At 38.5% G+C, this 24363-nt stretch overlaps 1 protein-coding gene across 1 annotated transcript; it reads left to right on the top strand.

The window, feature by feature from the left end:
* The first annotated feature begins 7299 nt into the window (after positions 1-7299).
* Positions 7300-24017, top strand: smarcc1a (SWI/SNF related BAF chromatin remodeling complex subunit C1a). The gene is made up of 28 exons (XM_079625683.1): positions 7300-7573; positions 8495-8614; positions 9383-9468; positions 9600-9681; positions 9850-9942; positions 10034-10103; positions 10225-10294; positions 10538-10613; positions 10762-10887; positions 11174-11289; positions 11704-11831; positions 12276-12335; positions 12445-12482; positions 12687-12805; positions 13213-13284; positions 13449-13562; positions 14029-14182; positions 14273-14383; positions 14501-14560; positions 14653-14911; positions 16109-16270; positions 19025-19080; positions 19334-19475; positions 20126-20289; positions 20454-20588; positions 21619-21877; positions 22270-22413; positions 22537-24017. Exons 1-28 carry the CDS (start codon positions 7388-7390, stop codon positions 22635-22637), a joined length of 3303 nt encoding a protein of 1100 aa, XP_079481809.1. The 5' UTR covers positions 7300-7387; the 3' UTR covers positions 22638-24017.
* Positions 24018-24363: the final 346 nt, after the last annotated feature.

The following is a 24363-nucleotide window of genomic DNA, read 5'->3' as shown; positions in this document are numbered from 1 at the left end:
CAGAGGTACAGATATTGTTATGCATAAACAAGTTAATTTCTTAACTTCTTAATTTCTAAATTAATTATTGCGGCTCCTGAGGGTCGTAATGTTATAGTCGTTGGCATTCTCTTTCATATGTCAGTTGTGTTTGTAAATATTTATGCCCCAAACTGGGATAATGCCACTTTTTTTCCATTTCCCGTTTTTCACCTAGGCCTATTCCAAACTTAAACTCTCAATGCCTTATTTTGGGAAGTGATTTAAATTGATGGACTCAAGGTATGAGAGCAAACAGCTATGGCTAAAGCTGTGTCAACATTCAGGGATCAGACTGGTTGCGCTGTTTTTTTCCAGTGTTTACCAATCTTGCTTACGTATTGACTATTTTTCTTAGATAAAGCTCTCTTGCCATTAGTTAGTTGTTCTGAATATTCAGCTATAGTCATTTCCGATCATGCACCACACTCTCTAAATTTGAATTTTACTGGGTAGGGCAAACCAGTGGAGGTTTGATTCAGGATTATTATCTGATAAAGAATTTTAAGTAGGCTATATAAGTACTAATATTTATATGTTTATTGAGACTAATAAGTCAGAATCTGTTTCTCCTTTTTTATTGTGGGAAACATTAATCCAAGGTTATATTATTTAAGTACAAACTAAGAAAACAAAAGTTACAGAACCTGGTTAATTCCATCATGATTGATAGGCAGCTTCTTAATAATCCTATACCCTTGAGCTGCGTGCTAAGAAATTGGAATTAAAATCGGAATTTGATTTGGTAGTACAAAAAATGCTGAATTTATGCTGCGAAGAACTAAACTATGAGCATGGAGACAAAGCTGGTCGGTTACTGGCATCCCAGCTTAAGGGACTAACTGCCTTTTGTCTAATTACTCAGGGATATGATTATTCTGGTTCCTTAACTAGAAATCCATCGGATATCAATTATGTTTTTTTCTCTTATTATTGCAGTCTTTATAAATCAGAGCCTCATAAAGATGATTCCATCATGGATAATTTCTTTAAATATTAGGCTACTCGTATTGATGCAGCGGTAGCAGATGATCTTGGCAAGCCTGTAGTGTTAGATACAATTTTGAAAGGTTTCCAGCTTATGCAAAGTGGTAAGGCAGCACGTCCAGACGGTTTTCCGATTGATTTCTACAAAAGATTTACCAAAAATCTGGCACCTTCATTGTTAGATATATGTATAGTGATTCTTTAGAAAATGGTTATCACTCAGGCCTCTATTTCACTCATACTCAAGCGAATCCAGAGGAATGTGGCAATTGGAGGCCCATAAGTTTGTTAAATTCGGATTTAAAAATATTGGCTAAGGTTCTGGCTTGCCGTCTGGATCCCTGTCTTCCTAAAAAAATCTCTGAAGATCAGACCGGTTTCATTAAGGGGCGACAATTATCATCAAATATTCGACGAATTTTAAATATAATTTTTTCTCCATACACCTTCATCCAGTAAGATCATCTCATTAGATGCAGAAAATGCCTTTAACCGGGTTGAGTGGAATTATTTATTTATATTAGATTTGGCTTTGGCCCCTTTTTCACGTCATGGATACGCCTTCTGTACACTGACTGCCCCTGTTGCTAGTGTGAAAAAAATGTTTTTGTGTTCCCAATATTTCGCCCTTACAAGAGGTGCTCGTCAAGGTTGTCCTCTTTCCCCACTATTGTTCGCTTTATAGAATCTCTTTCCATAGCCTTGAAAAAGTCCCCGCTCTTTACAGGTATTTTTAGAGGAGGGACAGAACATCGTGTCTCGCTCTACACTGATGGCCTTTTGCTTTTTGTTGCGAACCCTGTCGGCTCACTCTCAGATCTTTTGGATATTTTTTAACAATTTAGGATAGTTTTCTGGTTATAAGCTTAATATAAACAAAAGTGAATGTTTCCCAGTAGCTAAATAACTTGGCTAAACAAATCCCAGTGCAGGCTTGCCCTTTCATGTATCCTCCACAAAGTTTCGTTACTTGGGAGTAAATATTTTGCACTCCTTTGATCTATATCAATATAATTTTTCTAAATTGCTCACTCAAGTTAAATTAGATTTGTAATGTTGGGATAAGATGGTAGAATTAATATTTTACCTATAGGTTTTTGTTCCTTTTTCAGACCCTTCCAGTGTTTTTATGCCATTGCTGTTTTTGCTGGGATGTTCCCACGCAGGTTTGTGTTTTTTTTCTGTGACTTTTGATTTAGATTTTTTCGTAAAAGCATAATTTTAATTCAAATTTTTTATTTTTTCATACACATTTGCAAGACACTACAGACTTAATAAAATGATCATTCATTTTACAACATACAATTTTCACAGCTGCATTACATTACAAAAAAGTGTCCATAGGCCTATTGTCCATTTCCCAGTGTCCTTTGATCAATAGTCACATAAATCTAATACTTTCTGCAGCATGCAGTGCATTAAAGTACAGAGGCTTAAAATAATACACGCCCTGTTCAGCAAACTCTGGTATAAATGTCTAATTAAAGTGAAGCCCTACAGCCACCTATATATATATATATATATATATATATATATATATATATATATATATATATATATATATATATATATATACACACACACATATATATATTTTATCTATACATCCTATTGTTTAAGTGCTTCTCAATCCAGTGGTGATCCGTACACTTCGACCTCACACAGTGTAAGATATTCTTTCCGTCCTGAAATAACAACATTAATGTAACGTCCTTCCATCCCATCACAGTCAAAAGAAGTGGAAAACCCAGGAGGAATGGAGGAGATCGTAGCACACCTTGGATTATTATTGCCATTGTTGTCCAGACTGTTTTCCAAAACTGATTTCTGCCCCATTTAGTCTTGTAGGAACAGCATCTAATCTATTTGTAATTACCACTGAAAACACTTTGTGTCTTTTCAGTAAGTTCAGTCTCCACTAGGGATTGACCTCTGCTGAAGTGTGGGTACAAGATCCACGACTGTAAACACCTTCTCTGTTCCCATCAATGGCATTGGATGCAAAGCCATATCCACCAAGGGAACTCTGTGTAGCTGCTCCTCCTAAAGCCACGGTTTCACCTACAACGTTGGTTTCACATGAATTAATAGCTTTGAATAAAATGGGATATGTGTCTACAACATTGATAAATCTGAAATATCATCCAAATCAATGTCAGAAATTAATTGCTTTGATCATACTTATCAAAAATACACATGCATGTCATTATTGCATGACATTTTTAGGTTAATTAAATTTAATTCTGTTAAGTCTTAAAACAAACTCTTAGTAAATTGGATTATAAATGATTATTTATCAGAATATCAGAAACAGAAACAATTGCAAAGAAAGCTTAATTTTTTTAGAAGCTTTATTTTTTCTGAACTTATTTAGTTCTCACTTGCAAAACAATGGATATGCATGTGCTTTTCCTGCTTTGTATTTTTGCCATGCCTTATTTTACAGACACGATGACAGCTGAAGGTAAAGTTACAGTTTACAGTTAGTTTCTTTCAATAATGTAATAATGTAGACATGCCTCAAAATACACTGTACACACTTTCATATTTTTTGTTGCCTGAAAAACAAAAACAGCAGAAATTGAATATACATGTAAAAACAGCTGGTTCAGAAGTATAGGTGAAAATGAACACAAAATGAAAAGAAGTTCAGATGAGAATTAACAAGACATACTTATTTCTAATCCAAGAGGAAGAAAGATTAGTAGGCCTACAACGCTTGAATAATATAGGAATCGACATGACACAACATTACACAATTTTATAAAGTCATCCCACACAAGGTTCAAACCCACTATCTCTGCGTCAGACGCCTGTCCCTTATCCCACTGTGCCACTGGGCAGTTAAGAATTTAAAAAATGAATTTGCTGTATGATGTATTTATTGGGTTCCTTCACATATAGACACCATGTCTGGAACAGAAGCAACTTCTGCTGCCACAGTACCTCATGCGGCACTTGTCACACTGAGTTGCGAACACACGACGCAAAGCGTTCGGGATCTGTGGCGTAACACGTTAAGCTAATCACTCATGCATGTTCACCAGCCTGCTGAGGACAGGTTTCAGTGTGAGAATGAGTTCACAAAAAAGTTCCATAACATGTTAACCAGATTAGCATGATATGCTAATGTAGCTTATGGTTAACTTGCTAGCTGAAGACCCACATTAGAAAGAATGGCAACTGGTTAGCATGCTAACCAATTAATATGCTAAGCTAACAAGCATAAGGCAACACACACAGGCTAGGTCGACTTCAGAGAGGAATATCTCAGGAACGGTAGCGAATATCAAAAATCTGCTCACTCCTTTCTGTGCGGCTTGGTCCAAAGATCATCTGATCACATTTTGGACAAAATTGGGCAAAATGTGTAGGAGGAGTAGCAAAAAAACTGTTCATCATTTGCTCCAATATGGCGGACAGTCACATTGTTGGAAAATGACAAATGAGATATCGTCGGCATCGGCATAAACCAAGGAACATAACGACATAAAGCAATCAGAATTTGTTCGCAAAAAAGTTTCCAAAAGTTATAGGCGTTTTTGCAAAGAACCTTATATATCTGGAACACTAGGTGGCGCTGTGTTCAAACTTATCATCTCCCTTTAGGACATGGTGTTGATCATCCCTACCAAATTTTGTGAAGATATGTCAAAAAGATATAGCAAATTATGACAAAATTAAAAATGCTGGACACGTAGTACATCCTGGCAAAATCAGTATCCACGGATTCGACATGACACAAGGAATCCATAGATATCACATGTATTATTTTCTGACAATTTGTTCAAAAGTTATTGGCCAAAATAATAATTTTCCATATCTCATGACCTGTTAGTGGCGCTGTTCCCAACTTTGGCATGGACCCTCAGATAAAGTCTTAATGTAAATTATATTGATTGTGATCATCATAATGAGTGGATTCAGGTGTACTAAGTTTCTAAAGTGTACTAAAGGGTTCAAAAGTTATAACCATTTCAATGTTGAATCTTTGAACTGGTGGTGGCGCTATAGAGTTGGTACTGGACACTCAAATATTGGTCCAATTACTATTCATTACCATCACTAGAAGTGTGCCAAATTTCACAATTTTCCAACTTACGGTTCATAGGGCTGCCATTGACTCCCATTCAGGAAGAAGAAGAAGAAGAAGAAGACTAACATATACAATAGGGGCTATCCCCTTCGGGGCTTGGCCCCTAACAATTAAATCAGTGTCTATATCTTAAGAAATATTGTGAAAAAGGAATTGATGAAACTTGAACTTGCAGAGATAGCAATTGAATAATGGTAATGGGATGCTGTTGCTTTTAATTGTAGATTTTTTTTTTTAATGCAAATCGCTAGCCCTTTTATAGGGTTTAGCAATTAAATCATAAAGAACTATTACACAACAAACCGTTTTACAGTCCTTATCTTGGAACTGAACCTTGAAACTTTTGTCTCCATCCCCATATCTTATCTATATTTATATACAGTAGTATTATAGAAACATGGCCTTAATACCTTCTCAAATTGCCCATTGCCTTATGTTATGTGCACAGGAAAAATGTTTTAACCTATTTTAGCAATAGCAGTGTTACGTGTATTACTGCTCGGAGACGTGACTGAGATCCAAATGCAAGTCAAAACCACAGAGCAAACCATCCAGATAATGACAGAGTCCAAGGCACGGCACAGGCAAATCCAGGGACAGGGAGCCAGGCAGAAGATCAAGAACAATGACACAAAAAACAGAAGTAGCACTCAGAAATGCAGTAACACAGACAGACTTCTCAACAAGTGAATTAACCCACAGGCCAGGGTTTAAATAGGCAAACATAAATAAGATAATGACTAACAGTTGGCACAGTAATCAGAAGATCCAGGCAATGGTTTAAGGGAAATGTAATTCATGAAGCAGTAAAGGAGACGGAGGGAGTGCCCTCTGGTGGCTATCATGGGCACTCCGGCTGGCTGGTGTAACAAGCTCATTTTGCTCTTTTTATTTAATTTAGCTAAATAATATTAAATAGTAAAACATTGGAAATCTTTTCCTTGTAGTTTTGTCAGTTAAATAAAGTTGAAAGAGAAGTAACAAATCACAGATTCTTGATTTTATGGCATTTTACAAAATGTCCCAATTTTTCTTGATTTGGGGTTATAGGCTATAAATTAACTGTTCATATTTTTAAATAGAAAAATACATTTCTAAAAGAGAATAATTATTTAGAACTGTCTCTAAAACTCGTCTTTGGGTAGCCTAAATACTGTATTAAAACTCAACAGTCCAATCATCACTATAGAGATCTTGTATCGTCAATATGACGTTGATATTGTCAATTGATATAGACCGAGTCAGAAGCTAACAGAACATGGGCCATGACAGTTAAGATAATACTTGTTTTTTTAATGACACATTTAATGGTGATACATGCTTACACTGCCATACATAGGCAAAACAAAGTAACTACACCTCTTGTCAAAAATTAGTTGACTGAATTAACTGAAAACCGGGTGACTTATGATGTTTAATAAGCACCCCTGATGCTTCTGATTAAATTCTACAAGACTTTTTACGATCTACGTTGAATGCTGGGAATCTTTTGAAAACATCATTATTTGGAGAAACATCGTTTAAATAAAATAGTAACATAATAGATGGCTCTGTCAAGTTAATATGATTGGCTCGCTGGCTGTTGCCCTTTGTAATGTCTCATCAAACACTTTGTATTTTTCTGTTTGGAAAAAGAATAGAAGATAGAGTGTTATGCCTAACACAAGTCTATATCAAACAAGATTGAACATACTTATATTTTAATGCCTTTTTGTTGCATGAATGTGTGTCTTTTTTCTTCTTCAAATAAACTATTAATAATGCCAAATTAACAGGGATTGGAATGTTAGTTGTTAACAGCAATAGACATTTTTTTCAGTGATAACATATTACAGTTGCTTGCTGTAGTCATTTTATTGAACTAAATACATCATCTCAGGTTTTCCATTCTCTTGTTTGGTGATGATTTTCTGCTGGTCCATCCTCCACAAGAGAAACAAGCAAATAGTACAATATTGTAGGTGGAAGTGGTGATGTAGCCTAAATACATAAAAACATTGGATGTGCATAGCATATGCACAGAGAGGATCTAAGGGAAAACTAAAATTACAAACATGATATTACAAAATGAGTGCTGCCTCTAATTTTATTCGCGTAATGCGAATTAATTTAAATTATAATATTTTAAATTTGTATGTCCTCTGGTTTGTCAAAAGAAAAAGAAAAATTATGACATCTCGCGAGATTTCCCTCAAGCAACGACTCTAGCGCGTCGACCGTTGCGCAGGCGCAGTGTCATTTTAAAACAGTTTCCACAGACTAGCCTCTATCGCTAATAAAGAAACAATGGCGACAGCGGCGACTGCAGCGGGCGGAACGGGCTCCGGAGGACCATCGGCCGGCCAAGCGGGAGCCGGTTCCTCAATTGGACGGAAAAAGGATGGAGGGCCATCTTCCAAATATTGGGAGAGCTCGGAAACGGTGTCTCAGTTGGAGACAGTTCGGCTCTGGATCGGGAAACATTATAAGAAGGTCTGCGGCTCATGAGGCGCCCGTTGAATGGGGGCGCGCGCGCATCACACAATAGCTACAAGAAGCGGCACGCGCGCTTGCTTATAATGTATTGGCTATTATAGTCGGTTATTTCAATATGTCGACACAAACGCTTGTGCAGATGTTGTTTGGGTTCCGGGCTGGATTTGTAGCCAGCAAGTATTGCTCTTATGTAGTTTTAAACGGCAGTGTTGTGGACTGATGAGTTAGCTCGCGTGCTAACGTTGGTGACTGGGACGCGCGATCTGCCATGAATATGCCTGTCTTAAAATTTGTTAAAATAATGTCTTCGTTTTCAACATTTTTGGGAAACGCTCTATTTTTAGTAAAATCCACTGGTCAACAACTTAAAAGTCAGAGGAAACTTGGGTGTCCGCGCCACAGACCCTCGGTTGTTGATGGTGAAGTTTGTTTACTGACTGTCTAATGTTGATTCATTAAAAGTATTGGTGGTACTATGATACAGTGATGGTAGCGTTATACGATTAGGTGCGTGCTGAATAATTAACATTGGTATTACTTAATGGTATTTGCATGGTAGTCTTAAGTTATGTAAAGAATACCATGATATTATAATAGTACTACCCTCTCCATGCTTTTTTGTTAGTGTGCTATTTAAATCAACGGATTGTTGTCCTTTGCAGATATGATGCACTGGATCATTTCATCTGTACTCTTTATTGTCCAGCTGTGTTGTGTGATGCACTTTTTTGTCGCTGAAGTTTGTATTTTGCATGTTCAGAATGAAGATAACGTTAATATTGTAATGATTGCTAAATATCTAAGTTGTTTTTGTTCTTGTATAATTATAAAAAAACAGCAACATAAATGTTCAGTAGGTGCATCGTTCTGACTGAATTGCTGGTATGTATTGTGACTTTTCTTTCTTTTTTCCTGAAGTATGTCCAAACCGACTCTCCTACAAGCAAAACTTTGGCTGCGCTGGTGGTGCAGTTGCTGCAGTTTCAGGAGGATGCATTTGGGCGTAGGGTCAGCAATCCTGCCCTTACCAAACTACCTGTAAGTCTGAATTTGCAGCATTTACTCTTCATGTTCCAAATTCATAATACGTTGTTCATCTTCATAACACAAATTAATGGATTTTTAATGAAATACCAGAGATTTCTGTCTGGCAGTCCATTCACCAAAGTTCATAAAACGTAAACAAATGTAATCCATATGAATCCTGCCATTAAATCAAAGTATTCTGAATAGATTGCGTTATATGATGAACCGATTTAATTAGGCTTTTATTCACATATTAACTGTGATCAACGCTCATGGAGCACATTAAATATGGTAAACACTAAACAAAAGCTGAAACGTTATCACTTGATGCACAAGACACGCATGTCAAGCAAGCATGTTTGAGCTTCCACAAGACCAGTGAGGTTTATCGTGCATCAAGCAAGTCTGATTGAGCTGCTGTTGACCATATCTAATGTGTGTTGATCAATGTTTTCATGTGAATAAAATGTATAACTGTAAAGTGAAAGTGTCTGTTCAATGCATATGGATTTCTTTTTTTGAAGCGTCAGTTTTGGTGGAATGGACTTTGAGTTGAGTGACAGAAATCTCTCGGGTTTCATCAAGGTTAATATCTTTTGTGTTTCGAAGATGAATATAAGTCTTGTGAGTTTGGAACAAGATGAGGTAGAGTAATTGATGACAGAATTGTATTAAGTGCAGAGCTGCATTTTTATGGTGCAATTTTGCAGAAATGTATGTTTGTAATTGCTCCCCAATTGTCTAGTTGATATTTTCCCCTCTTTTTTTCTGTCGTTATAGGCAAAGATCTTTCTGGACTTCAAACCTGGAGGAGCCCTTTGCCACATTCTGGGTTCTGCATACAAGTTCAAAAGCGAGCAGGGCTGGTGAGTAGAACCTCAGAAAGGGTGAACAAGAGGTTTGGGATAATGAATTACGTTCTGTGATTCTCAGAGCAATAATGCTAACAAGATAATGCTAAAAAATATTTAATTTTGATGTGCCTGTATTTCTTCAGGAGGAGGTTTGATCTGCAGAACCCATCCAGAATGGATAGAAATGTGGAGATGTTCATGACTATTGAGAAGACCCTTGTTCAGGTAGAGATCCTCTTGCTGATGTCTATGTTTCTAAATCTATATCGGCTAATTGCACTCAGTGAGAATGTACTTTAGTAATTTTGTTACATTTGGTCTTCCCAGTCCTGAATATGTGGTTACAATCATGGTTTCTAAACGCAATAATGCACATTTCATTCTTGCCTGCAGAACAACTCTTTGACCAGACCAATTGTGTACATTGTGTCTGACGTGGAGCAAAAACAAGCCAATAAACTCAAAGACATCATTAAGAGACATCAGGTTAAAAAAAAGAGAATCTATCAAGTCGTTTTAAAATTCTATCATTTGTTTTCTGTGCTTCTCTGATGTTTTGTTTTACTTGCACATCTAGGGAACCATCACTGAAGATAAGTCAAAGGCCACTCATATTATTTACCCCTCCCCAGGCCAGCTGGAAGAAGGTTGGTATTTTTATAGTATCCAACCTGGGTTTATACAGTGTCATCCTTCCTCAATGATTTTGTTTAATTTGACACTATAATTGGTGTTTCATGATCTTGCCTTGTGAATTCTGCTTTTCAGAGGAATGGCTGCGTCCCGTCATGCGCAAAGACAAGCAGGTGCTGGTTCACTGGGGCAATTACCCTGACAGGTTGGTAGAGCTGAAAATTATAGTGATAAAAGGATAGTTCACCCAAAAATGAAAATTTCCTCATTTTTTTACCCTCATGCCATCCCTGATGGATATGACTTTCTTTCTTCAGATTAACACAAACGAAAAAATTTAGGCAAATAATCCATCCTTGTGAGTCCATATAATGCAGTTTTTAATGAAACAGGAAAGGAGATCTTTACATTTCAAGTCGTCTTATATTTTTATGGTTTTACTCTGCAGTTATGACACATGGGTATCAACAAGTGATGTGGATGGAGATGTTGAGGATCCACCAAGTTCTGAGAAACCATGGCGGGTAAGACGGTTACGATAAGTTCCAAATTCACAGTTTCAAAATGAACGCATTTCAAAAGCCTTACAATTTGAAGATTATTCATATTGTAAGTGATGCATACAGATTACATTTTCCAGTGTTTTCTCAGTACGCTCTGTGATTCCCTCAGGTGCATGCTAAATGGGTCATCGACACAGATGCTTTCAACGAGTGGATGAATGAGGAAGATTACGAAGTGGACGAGAACAAGAAGCCTGTGAGTTTCCGCCAGCGGATCTTTCCAGGGGAAGAAGTGGTAAGAGAGCCAGAGACATGAGTGCTAAAGAAATAGATATGGTACACATTCAGATTTGTGTTGTATGCTAAGCCAGACCTTTAAGGTCTTGGCAAGGTTTGTTCTGTCACTGTCTGTCAATCATCCTCTAAAGCTCTTCCTCGCTGCCTCACCCTCACGTACCTCACCCGCCCTCCTACCCAAATATCCCCTCAGCAACCCCGCTCCCCTTTGTGTGTAAAACCGTTCCATTCTCTCATTCTCTCGCTCTTTCTCTCATCCTTCACCCCTCCATGGTTCTGATCAGTCTTCCCGTACACCCGATCGCAAGGACCGCAAGTCCCTGGTTGGCGGCAAGAAGAGGAGACGCTCTCCATCCCCACCCAGCACCCCTGCAGAGTCTCGCAAAAAGGGCAAGAAAGGGTAAATATTAGCTCATTTAATGTACACTATCTTTCAAAAGTTTGGGGTTGGTAAGATAAAAAAAATAAATAAAAAAAATTCTGAAAGATGTCTCATTCTCACTAAGGCTGCATTTATTTGATCAAATATACAGTAAAACTGTTATATTGTGAAATAATTGGCAATTTAAAATAAGTGTTTTATATATATATATAAATGTGAATAGAAGCTTCAAAAGAACAGCATTTCTTTGAAATAGAAATGTTTTTGTTACAATATAAAAGGTTTTACTGCCCCATATGATCAATTTAATGCACCCTTGCTGAACGAAAGTTTATTTCTTTTCTCAAAGTTTAGATTACACAAGTACAAAATGTATTTAGTCATGATCATTTGAAGTGTAGCATAGTTTCATTCATTTACATAAAAAAACAGGAATCCTGGAGCACAGTGGAGGCGCCGTGGACATCAAAATGATGACGAGCAGGATGAAGACCTCACAAAGGACCTGGAAGATCCCTCCCCTGTGCCAGGAATGGAGGAAGTTACATTGCCAAAAAATGGTCATTCTTCTTGATTAATAATCCCACAAATTTAATTGAACTGGTGGTTGTTGTTTTTTAACAGTGCAAGGGGTAATTGAAGAACTACCACCATTGTATTCTTGATCTTAACCCCAGGTTACCTAAGGTGACCTTTCCCTAATATCAGTAGTATGCTTTAGTAAGTCTTTGGATAAAGGCGTCTGGTTGATAAGCACTTCCTTGACATAATTTGCTGAATTGCCTTTTTTTATATATATATATTTCAAAGCACCTTTTTTAAAAGCCCTCTGGCTGCATGGAAATTCATTGCATGGCTAAAATAGACACTCTAGATATTACATGCTGCAGCCCTACTTTCATTGTCCTACTTTACACTGAAAGCTTTTAAGTTTTATTGTATTGGAGTTGTCTGTCTGATACATCATCTGCTCTGCTTGATGTCCTCTGCTTTTCTGTCTGCAGTCAATCAGAAAAAGGACAGCGAGAACACACCAGTGAAGGGCGGAACTGTTGCAGATTTAGGTGAGTATTTTACTTGTGATTTGTTGCAGGCATAAATGTGATGGGTGACAGGTTTGCACATTGTGGAAGGAAATGCAAATGATTACATTAATTTTGTTTTCTGTCTTAGATGACCATGAAGATGATTCAGTAACGTCTGGTGGCAAGGTAATATCTCTTTATACTTTAATCCAGATATGTTCAGGTCCATTGAATCTCCATTGTTATATCTGATGCACAGTATCTGGTGACAACAGCCATTATTTTTTGTTTTTTTACCCATAAATTTTTTTTTGTAATGGACTAAAAATATTACTTTAGTGCCAAGCATTTATAGTGAGTCAAAGGGTGTTTACAAACTGTAATTGACAGGAGGATGATGAACAGTGCAAAACGGAGGTCAATCGTCTGATCGACTCTGAGGACAACGTGACTGAGCAAACCCATCACATCATTATCCCCAGCTATGCTGCCTGGTTTGACTACAACAGGTATTGAATCCCTCCTTCCATATTCTGCAGTGTTGTCTCGAGAAATGCGTGGAAATGATGTTAGTGCTCAACCTTTTTGACTTGAAGGCTCTTCATTGTCCAACACAATATTTAAAGACCCCTCATATAAGCGATGATATTTCCTTTGGTATTTTCTGCTGTAATTATGATGCTGCTTGTTTAAAAACTTTTATTAAGCTGGAGGTGTAAGTTTAAAAAAATGTTTATTCTTGTTAAAACAGTTAATACTTATAAAAAAAAAAATCTTTGTAAAATTGTAGTAAAAAAAGTACCTTTTTTAAATTCGCTTACACTTCACAATTCAATTCTTTAAATCCTGAAAAGTCCCGCAAAATGATTTGTTATTGTCAGCGCATATTCACATCATTTTTGTTGTTTTTTCCCAGTATACATGAAATTGAGAGACGTGCCCTGCCAGAGTTCTTCAATGGCAAAAACAAATCTAAGACTCCAGAGATGTAAGTTCACACTAGTGCATTTGTCGTGTACCCAAGCCTTTTTAATTCACATCAAAATATAAAAATGTTTTACCTTGTGCTCCATGTATCTCTGTGGTTCTTCTATGATGCATGTATGTTTTACTGCTCCGACTGTCATGCTCTGTTTGTTACCTCTTCCTTAGATATCTGGCTTATCGTAACTTCATGATTGACACGTACCGGCTGAATCCTCAGGAGTACCTGACCTCCACCTCTTGCAGGAGGAACCTCACTGGAGATGTGTGTGCGGTCATGAGGTCAGAATTATCATATATCGTCTGTGTACCATTTTAAGATTATGCAGAGAGCCTTGCATAAAGTTAATTAGGATTATTTATTTTAAGAAATTATTTATTTGAACTATATAATTTTTTTTAAATTTCCAATATCTTTTAGTCTGTGCGCAATTTAAATGTTTAAATTAAAAAAAAACTAACTGGAGTAAAAAATGTAATTATATATCATTAAAAAGTAGTTTAATTAAATGTTTTGTATTCAAATCATTTAATTTTTACCTTTTAAAATGTATGTATCAACTGGGTTCCCTATAATTTATAGTAGATGAGATTTGGGTAGTAGATGAAATATTGACACACTGTGCCTGATGTATCCAAATGAATTGAGATTGAATTAGAACCTTATCACAAGCTTGTGAATTGAATCAAATTAGTTTAAATACCCAGGCCTTTTGTATATTTATTTTCAGTGTTCTCTTTCTCCCAGAGCGCATGCCTTCTTGGAGCAGTGGGGGCTGGTGAACTACCAGGTTGATGCAGAAAGCAGACCCCTCCCAATGGGCCCTCCACCAACCCCACATTTCAACGTTCTTGCTGATACTCCCTCTGGTTTGGTGCCGCTGCACCACCGCCCCCCACAGGTGAGACTGGGGTTACTTCCCTATTAATTCCCAGAAGGCAAAAGCTTTCTTGTGAGACAGTTGCAATAAAGTGTCTGCTATTCTTTCCAGGTTCCCCCTGCTCAGCAGATGCTGAACTTCCCAGAAAAGGGCAAAGACAAGCCAAGTGACCTGCAGAACTTTGGCCTCCGTACAGATATTTACTCAAAGAAGAATCCCAAGGCATGTCACAAACCCTATTTCTGCTGCCAAACCTAATACTTGGAAGTTGTTACTGTTTTTACTTTTTTTTTTACTTCATAGTTTCTTGATGTGATCATTTACTCTCTTGCCTTACAGGGTAAAGGGGCTGCAGGTGGCAGAGACTGGACTGAGCAAGAAACGCTACTTCTGTTGGAGGTGAGATTCAAATCATGGGCAACATAAACTTCTCAATGTTCTTTCATAAACATTTTCTTGTTAATAATATTTTTTTTAATTGATTATTCCAGGCTCTGGAGATGTATAAGGATGACTGGAATAAGGTTTCGGAGCATGTCGGAAGCCGTACACAAGATGAGTGCATCTTGCACTTCCTGAGGCTGCCCATAGAAGATCAATACCTGGAGAGCTCTGAAGCCTCTCTGGGCCCTCTGGCTTACCAGCCGATCCCCTTCAGCCAATCAGGAAATCCTGTCATGAGCACTGTTGCGTTCCTTGCCTCTGTTGTTGACCCACGTGTGGCAGCAGCAGCAGCCAAAGCAGCTCTTGGTATGTCAAGTTTTGATCCATATGGAGCTTTTGTAGATACGCTTATGAGTGACAACATTGTGCAATTTTGGATGGAAACAGCTACTAACATTTAAAGGGACCCTTTAATGCTATTTTAAAGGCTCCTAATTTTGTTTTGGAAGTCTCCTACAACAGGTTTATATGCATCAAAAGATTCATTTTCATTTTGACACAATATTCATTGAGTCACCACATTCATCACCACATTTTTCAATGATTCTCAAACGACTCGTCGGATGAATCAGTCTCTCTAAATCCCTCCTCACAGTCCCATTTTTCTAATCACATGAAGTTGTGATTTTTTTTTTTTTTTTTTTTTTTTGCTGTTAGGCGTTGAGTAATTTATTTGGTAAATGTGTTTCTATTATAGTGCACCGATTGATCGGCTGGTGACCGGAAATGGCTGATTTTCACATGATTTTATGCCGGTCAAATGCACTCGGCCGCTGTATGATTAACTTTGCGCAACATCAGCATCACACATGCACATGGAACGCACATGTAGGAAACCTCGTGAATTACGGCCATTTCACACAGCGACGTGAGGTATTGTTTTCAGAGTGCATGACGCGTGAGCAGCAGTGAAGCGGGGGTTTCTGCGCCGAGTCTATTTTTGCTGCGCTGCTCACACCCAATTAAAGTGAAAGCATACTTTTGATGGACAAAATAAATATTTCACACAAAAAGTGCCCAAACTGCACATATTTTGCATGTCTAGTGTGTTTTAACAAGAACTGGAGTAGGCTATGTCAGAAAAGAAAATGAAGACTCAAAAATATTTATAGAAAATTTAAGTTTAAAATTTAAACTTGTTTTATTATTCAGTTTGGGTAAAAGTATATGGTGTTTTATAAATAAATAAAAAATAGAAAAAAATGTTGTGTGCTGTAAAGTTAGAAAAAATTAAATCGGAATCGGCTAAAATTGTTATCGGCAGGTCAAACTCAACGAGGAATCGGCCAAGAAAATTGTAATCGGTGCATCTCTAGTTTATGCGCATGTCATCTTATTGGGATTTTTTTTTTATCTGGCTCTTTTTTTTTTTTTTTTTGTCTTATTTTATTGAACATCTAATGTTTTTTAATGTGAAATCCCAAAATGTGCATAAAATTTCTATAAAACAAAATTGTCAATTTCTTAATTTAAGATGGCATTTCTGTCCATTTGCATTTGTAGAGGAGTTCTCCCGTGTGCGTGAGGAGGTTCCCACGGAGCTGGTGGAGGCTCATGTGAAGAAGGTGCAGGAGGCCGCACGCAGCACAGGAAAAGTGGACCCTGCGTTCGGCCTGGAGAGCAGTGGCATTGCTGGCACAGCCCCTGAGGAGCCAGAGAAGACAGGTAGGAAACTAGGTTTGGGTGGGGTTACGATGTATATCTTTGCGATCGTTAGAGTTTTTGCTATATCGTTTATTTTGCGGTATGTAAATATCCACGTAGCACAACATGTTAAAGTTATTGTCACTTTAGAATGATGGAAAAAACATTCACTAATGAGAAAATAAAGAGCAGGACATGCATAATGTTATAAAGAGTTATAGGATTATAATAATTTACTCACCCCGATGTCATCCAAGATATCCATGTCTTTCTTTCTTCAGTTTAAAAGAAATTAAGTTTTTTGAGGAAAACATTCCAGGCTTTTTCTACACAGAATGGACTTCAATGGCAACCATCTGTCCCAATGTTCAAAAGAAGGTTCAAATGTCCGTCTCAATGCAGATTCAAAGTCTCTACACGATCCCAGTCGAGAAATAAGGGTCATATCTAGCGAAACGATATTTTTTTCTAAATTTATTTTTTAAAGTATATACTTTTTAACCACAATTGTTCGTCTTGTGCTGGTCTGCGACGCGCCACACATTACGTCATCACGTTGGAAAGGTCGCGTTCATGTCATCTATCTAAGTTATTTGTCTGTGTACTCCGGTACAAAAAAGTAGGGAAGGGCGAAAACAATTTCTCATTGTGAAATATGATTTTGCATATTGCATATCCCTAGTAAGAATTTTCATACAGTGAAATTGGGAACCTCATCGAGGGCTCTGATAGGCAGCCTTTCAATCATACCTAGTTGTTCCTGTGTAGTTGTAGCTCCTTCCAGCAGGTGGCATTAAATCAGTACTTATGAACAAACCAGGTCTAGTCAAACCCAGTGACCCTGATCAGCTGTGTGTAGATTGGTCGTGATCATTTAGAAATGATTTAAGTCGGTAAAAAAACAAAACATACAAGTCTCCCCTACTCTTCTTTTGTTTTTTAGCACATTTACTGTGTGAGTCGACACAGTACTGGAGGCAGCGTGTGCGACTGCATACAATGGTAGCCGTTGGCTTTATGCAGCGCTGGCAGATGGGGCACAGACATGGGAGGGGTTGAAACTGGGTCAGTGGAGTGACCTAATGTGACATGATTTGCCAGTGCAGGCTTTGCCACACGTACCTTATTAAAGGCTCCAATGTTATATGTGCCACAACTCTTTGTTCAGTCGAATACCTGCACATACGGTCACATTTTTCACCCTGTTCTCGTCTCTAATTGCTGGTTGTGGTTTTTTTGCTTGTCTGTGTGCTGTCAGGCTCTTTAGTTTTGACTTTGCAATGCATTGGTTTGACAATGTTCACAGACATCACTATGACTATATTCACCCACATTGACTGCATTAAAATGATAAAAGGTACAGTGAAAACTTTTACATTAGAAATTTTATTTTAAATAGAAATTTAACAATCAAATCCATCAGTTTCCCAAAAAATATTAAGCCGTACAACGGTTTTCAACATTGATAATAAGAAATGTTTCTTAATCACCAAATCGGCATATTAGAATGGTTGCTGAAGGATCATGTGACACTGGAGTAATGATGCTGAAAATTTAGCTTTGCCATCATAAGATGATTATGATGATAATCATATTAAAATGTATCAAGATAATTTTGCAATATTAATGTTTTACTGTATTTCTGACAAAATAGATGCCTTGTTGAACAATATTTCAACAAGGCATCTACAATATTTCCTTCGGATGAGACATTAAACCGAGGTCCTGACTCTCTGTGGTCATTAAAAATCCCAGGATGTCCTTTGAAAAAGAGTAGGGGTGTAACCCCGGCATCCTGGCCAAAATATGCCCATTGGCCTCTGTCCATCATGGCCTCCTAATCATCCCCATATACTGATTGGCTTCATCACTGTCTCCTCTCCACCAGTAAGCTGGTGTGTGGTGGGCGTTCTGGCGCAATATCATCATCCAAGTGGATGCTGCACATTGCTGGTGGTTGAGGAGATTCCCCCTTCTATGTGAAGCGCTTTGAGGTCTCAGAAAAAGCACTATATACATGTAACAAATTATTATTTCTTTCAAAAACATTGGAAAAAAAACATTGAAATGCTGTGTAATTAAGATCAGGGTTTATTTGATAAATGACCCTGGATCACAAAACCAGTCACAAGTCACACGTGTATGTTTGTGGCAATGGCCAACCCATTGTATGGGTCAAAATTATCGATTTTTCTTTTATGCCAAAAATCATTAGGATATTAAGTAAAGATCATGTTCCATGTAGGAATTTTATCAATTTCCTACTGTAAATATATAAAACATTTATTTATTGTGAGTAAATGCAGACATAAATGGACAACTTAAAAGGTGATTTTCTCAATGTTTAGATTATTTTTTAATTTTTTTGCAATCTCAATCAAATATTTTCCTATCCTAACAAACCATACATCAATGGAAAGCTTATTTATTCAGATTTCATGTGATGTATTACTCTCAATTTATAAAAATTGACTTTTTTTTTTTTTTTTTTTTCATTTAAACTGAGTTTTTAATTGTGCATTAAGTTTGCAATTTTGGAACTAAATGCGTTAATTTCTGCATTTATATAATACAAATATATCTGTTATGAACTCTTTGTTGGCAGATATGGGCTACATTTAAAAGTCATAATTTTGAACAGAAAATTGTGTTTTACTGGAGCTGAAGTACTTTCTAGGATATATTTCTTTGTCTTTAGGTTCCTTTTTTTGTCCAGTACACTCCACCATCTGACATTTGATGTTTTAATCAATGTTTGTTTTCCTTTACTCGCAGAACCTACAGAGACTGAGAAGATGGACACAGACTCTGACTCCCAGCAGCCTGATAAGGTCAGATTTAATTCTGTCACCAGTATCCAGATCTGCCTGCTACTGTCATGTTTATTGGAATAAGATGTGATTATCATTTCTATGCACTATCGGGATTCCTTGCAATGCACCCTTTTCCAGTCCGTCTCTCCATATTAAGTATGGTTCTTCTAGACTCAATATGGACTCAAGTTTGCTTTCTATACAGCCATCTGTACCTGTTCTTCATTTGCACTTCACCAGTCTCATGCTGTCCTTGTCTCATCTTTTGCAGGCGGAGGCGAAGGATGAAGCTGAGAAGCCCAGCGAGTCTGCAGAAAAGCCTACAGAGGCAGAGAAGGAAAAGAATGAGACTACAGAGAAATCTGAGCCACAGGAAGAGGAAGAGAGTGAGGGAGGAGAATCCAAGACAGCAGGTACTGACACTGACTGCCAAAGCTGCACCGAATGCTCATGGGCTTGCCTGAAATCTGACACAAGCCTACTTCATGCCTTTTATAGTTTGAACTTTGTGATAAAATGGGCAGAATTTGATAGCTGAGACTTTTATCACGTAACAAAGCACAAATCTCTTTGTGATTATTGGATGGGAATAATGTTTGGTGTAGGGAAAAACTTCGGACCTGGAAACCCTGGCTTGAACCTCGGGCGATTAATAGAGTTAATGCATTGTTGTCGCGTTAACTTGACCTAAATTCAACACATGATTTTCTTCTAACACAGTACGAGTAGCAGTCTAAATGTGTTTTTCTGCCTCTTTTTCATTGACAGGATATAATTGGCCCTGTTCAACATTTTAAAGAATAACCATTTTGACCGTTACGGTTTCAAGTTTATTTAAATAGCACATTCCACAATACACGTCATTTTAAAGCAGCCTTACAGAAAATGTGTATTAGAATTTAAATGTCTTTAGACCCTAGTTTACAGGAAATCCATTTACAAAGTAATTAAAAAAATAAAGTATCAGGGAATTGAAATAAACTATAAAATGTCTATTTATTCTATAGTTTAATTTAATTCTCAGCTGTTGGTTCTATTGGACTAATGATCCTGCACATTTTAGTTTCAGAGAAAGAAAAAGAGGAGGACATGGAGACCACAGAAGAAGGGAAGGAGGCTGAGGAGGAGCCGGAGGAAGGAAAGAAAAAGCTTGAGTTGGATATCGGAGAGGGCAACATCGCCACTGCTGCCGCTGCTGCTCTGGCCTCTGCTGCCACCAAGGCAAAGGTAATGCATCCCAGAGATGTTGATGTTTACCAATTCTTCAACTTCCTGTGGTGGCTGCAACACACACTGTCCTTTGTGCAGCTGATTCCAAACAAAGTGTTTTATCACCCTGGTGGTCAACTTGTTTGCATGCACTATCTCTTACTCGTTTTTCTGTGTCTCAGCACCTGGCTGCAGTGGAAGAGAGGAAGATCAAATCTCTTGTGGCTCTGCTGGTAGAAACTCAGATGAAGAAGCTGGAGATCAAACTACGACACTTTGAGGAGCTGGAGACCATCATGGACCGTGAGAAGGAAGCCGTAAGTATTGCTGATTATTTGGGGGATTCTGGCTGTCAACCACGTCACACCAAAATCAGATATAATACATTTATTTATTTATTTTTATTATTCACTTTTATTATTTTATAATTCACTGTATTAAAAACTATACATTATGGTTGAATTAGCTTCTTTTTTTCATCTGTTTGTCTATCTGCACCATTACAAAATGACTGATGCTTTGTTGCAATTCACTCTTCTGCTAAACACAGTCAGTACATTTGTTTGTGTACAACTTTTTTTTTTTTCATATGAAGCAGTGTTGCAGAACCTTTTAATTAGTGGCACTATGAGGCTGTGATTTACACTCCCTTTTACACTATTTCGATTGTTTTGTGTTGGAAAAGAGTATTCTGGGAAATATATTTACAACTGCCAATTTGCATAGTTCACGCATCCTCTGAATTGTGCTGTGCATTGTTCTTTTTTTATCCTGTAGTCTTGTGTGTGTGTGCACACCAGAGGCACTCTCCACAAGGGACTTGAACAGCTCTGCAAAATGCACAGTTCAAAACCATTGTTGGTGACTTTTGCCTATGCAAGCTCTGTTCCGGGAGGGCCACAGCCCTGCAGAGTTTAGCTTCAACCCTAATTAAATGCACCTGATCCAGCCAATCTGGTCCTCCAGGCTCATTTGAAAACTACAGGTGTGTGTTGATGCAGGGTTGGAACTAAACTCTGCATGGCTGTGGCCCTCCTGGAACAGAGTTTTGCACCCCTGTTCTACAGCAGTAGCTTTCTACTCTTTTATTTGGCATTACGCTCCCATCTATATCAAACAATGTTGATATACCAGATGTTAGCTACACTGCTCAAAAAAATAGATCAGAATAGAATGCTTGCGAAATAAGTGCAGGCATTCCATTCTAATGATTGGATCTGAAAAACAAATCGAAATTGTGTGCCGTGTGAGTAAACCCTCAGAAATCAATTTAAACTTTCCCTCATGTGCCATCAAGCTAGGGGCTGATTTTACAGGAGTTCTTCTCTCTCTTTTTTTTTTTTTTAGCTGGAGCTCCAGAGGCAGCAGCTTTTGACAGAGCGACAGGCGTTCCACATGGAGCAGCTGAAGTATGCAGAGATGAAGGCTCGTCAGCAGATGGAGCAGCAGGCAGCCGCACAGCAGAATACAGGAGGACATCATGGACCTTCTCCACATGGCCCGCCTCCAGGCATGCACCCTGGACACCCAGGGCATCCCGGGCACCCTGGCCCTGTATATCCCCCCATGCACCATGCCATTGGTCCCCACCATGCCCCTCAGACAGGTCAGAACTCACCCTCATCTTCTGATTTATAATGTAATCTCTAGTATTTAGCAGGAAATATGGCTGCGTACTAATATATATTTTAGATATCAGTGAAATTTAACAGTTCTCAATGCCAATTCTGTCCTGAACATGTGCACAAATCCTCCTGGGGAACAACGCAAATTTTTTTTTGCAGCTTAATGCCCAGTTGATGGCAATTTACGACAGTCACATAGCATGTTTGACTGATTTGGATGATAAATTTGGGATTTTAATTAATGTTTGAAAGTTTTATCTCAATTAATCAACTAAAATTCAGTTAATCACAACGCCCTAATTATTCTCAAAGCAATTTTGTAGAACATCAATAGGCCTACGTCTCTTCAAGTGTCTTTTGTTGCTATATACAGGACCAATGGTTGGACCAGGCCAGCCCATGCCAGGTCAACCTATTCCAGGTCGAATGATGCCTGGACCTCCCCCAGTTGGACCACCACAAGGTGTCATGCCCCCCATGATGGGACCTCGACACCCTGGACCACCCAACGGCATGTGTGAGTGAATGCGTCACTAGTTCAAGTCCTCTTGTTACTCTGCATGGCACATTTGTCCTGGGCTATATTTGTTTTTTTTGTTCGGGCTGCGTTTTTGAAACTGCATTATTTTTTCTCTTCTAGACCCAGGTCCTCCTCCTCCAACCGCACAGCCTGAAGGGATGCCCCCTGGCCCAGTGGGACCTTCTGTATCTGCGCCCCCTCCTCGTGCTGCTGAAAACTAAATATCCCCCCCCGTTCCCGCACACATGTACACATCCACACGCAGATACACATGCGCATTCAATTTAACTCCAGATTAATCTGGGATACCCGCAGACCTGCTGTCGTCGCCCTCTGTAGATTTGCCTTGCTGATGGGTGGGTCATCTCTAAATCCTCTCTTTCCCTTGATCGAGCTGAGCACTCGCCGCCTCACCTGTAAACATTCACACGCTCAGGGCACAAAGTCAAGAGTGCAGTCGTTCTGGCGTCTCTTGGCTAGTAATAGCACTGGCTTCTGTTCTTTTTCTCTCTGTGTTTGTTTTAGAGAGCGTGCTGCAGGCTCATACGTTTGAGGAACACCGCTGCTGGTGTCCGGCTCCTCCCTATAATGTGACCAATAGAATCATATGTGTATATTGTGCTAATCCACGTAAGCTAACGCTCCAAGATCTAAATCGCACTGTAGCTACGAGCCGTCTCCTCCACAGACCTGGAGTCCTGTGGCGCGCAGAGAACCTTTCCACTGCCTTACGCGTCTCCATTTAAGCAGGGTTCCCGGTGGCTTCCTTGAGCTTCCTTTTAGTATTTACATCCTCATCTAGTTGATAATCTACCTCGCTGGTGAAATTGTATTTAATCTGTGCACAGTGTGTAAAGCAGGCTTGCTTTATGGTGCTCTGCTTGGTCAGTCACACTGTGGCACAGTCTCAAACGGAGATCGTAACTCACACCGACCGAGTGCTCCACTGGTCAACACGTGCCCCCGAGTACTGTACCGCCGAACGAGAGCACACCAAACTGCTGTTTTTAGAGATGTACCCACACACGCATTAACCTTTTTTGCTTCAAATACTGTGCAAATATCGAAACACACAAACACAACCTCCGTTTGTGTTCTCTCTGAGATTGCTAATGGAGGTGTATATATGGTATCACACTGAAGTGATGGAGGAACTTTGCTTATCTTAGGTGTAGCTGGCCTTTTGTGCTCCTCCCTTAGGTGCTGACAGAGTAGCTGCCCTGCCTCGCTCTACCTCTCACTTTACTACCTCTCTTCTGTCCTTCCCTCTTTCTGTTTTGGCTGTTCTCTCTCTTTTTTTCTTTGTGTGTGCCCGCCCATGTGACTGCTGCATTACTGCTGTGTGGAGGCTGTCGTCCTCCTCCTCCTCAGGTGAACCAAGCCCTCACTTCAACATGGCCCGTCCCGCTACACTACACAAACACACACACACACACACACATACACGCCGATACATGCATTTCCTCTTCCAAAAATTTCCAGGCTGTATATCACAGAAAAATGGGGCGAGACCCTGCCCTCCTGATCCCCCATATATATCTTTTATTGCTTTTTATTTTATGGTAATGTATTTTTAAGAAAATAAAGTTTGTGTAGACTCAGTTATCGCTGTTCTTGGAAGTTTGTAGCTTTCTCTTTTCATTTTTACCTGGCACATTGATACTGAGACCTGAACACTGTCTAAATAAAGTGGGTTTTTGTTTTTGTAAGACTGCTTTGTTTCAGTTCTAGCGATTTTGGTTATGATGTATAGGTTTCTAGGAGTTTGATTATTAAGAATGTATGAATCTCACGAAAACAGGCGTTTGACCCTGAAATCAGAGGGAAAAAATATTGCATTTATAAAGTCTATTTTTAGGGCTATTTATATTTTTTGCATTGTGATTTGTTCATGGCTTTATTCCTATTAATTAACTGTAATGCAGCTATTAAATGCATTCATTGAAA

The sequence above is a fragment of the Phoxinus phoxinus genome (genome assembly GCF_949152265.1).
Source record: "Phoxinus phoxinus genome assembly, chromosome: 10".
In the NCBI taxonomy this organism is placed as follows: Eukaryota; Metazoa; Chordata; class Actinopteri; order Cypriniformes; family Leuciscidae; genus Phoxinus; species Phoxinus phoxinus.
The sequence above is the reverse complement of the archived record's forward strand: the minus strand, read 5'-3'. Positions and strand labels throughout refer to the sequence as shown.

Excerpts from the sequence above, each read along its gene's own strand:
- smarcc1a (XM_079625683.1), top strand. The coding sequence starts at position 7,388 with ATGGCGACAGCGGCGACTGCAGCGGGCGGAACGGGCTCCGGAGGACCA. Across the intron at positions 10,104-10,224 it reads CCCAGGCCAGCTGGAAGAAG|AGGAATGGCTGCGTCCCGTC; the intron begins GTTGGTATTTTT and ends TCTGCTTTTCAG. Across the intron at positions 10,614-10,761 it reads GTTCTGAGAAACCATGGCGG|GTGCATGCTAAATGGGTCAT; the intron begins GTAAGACGGTTA and ends TGATTCCCTCAG.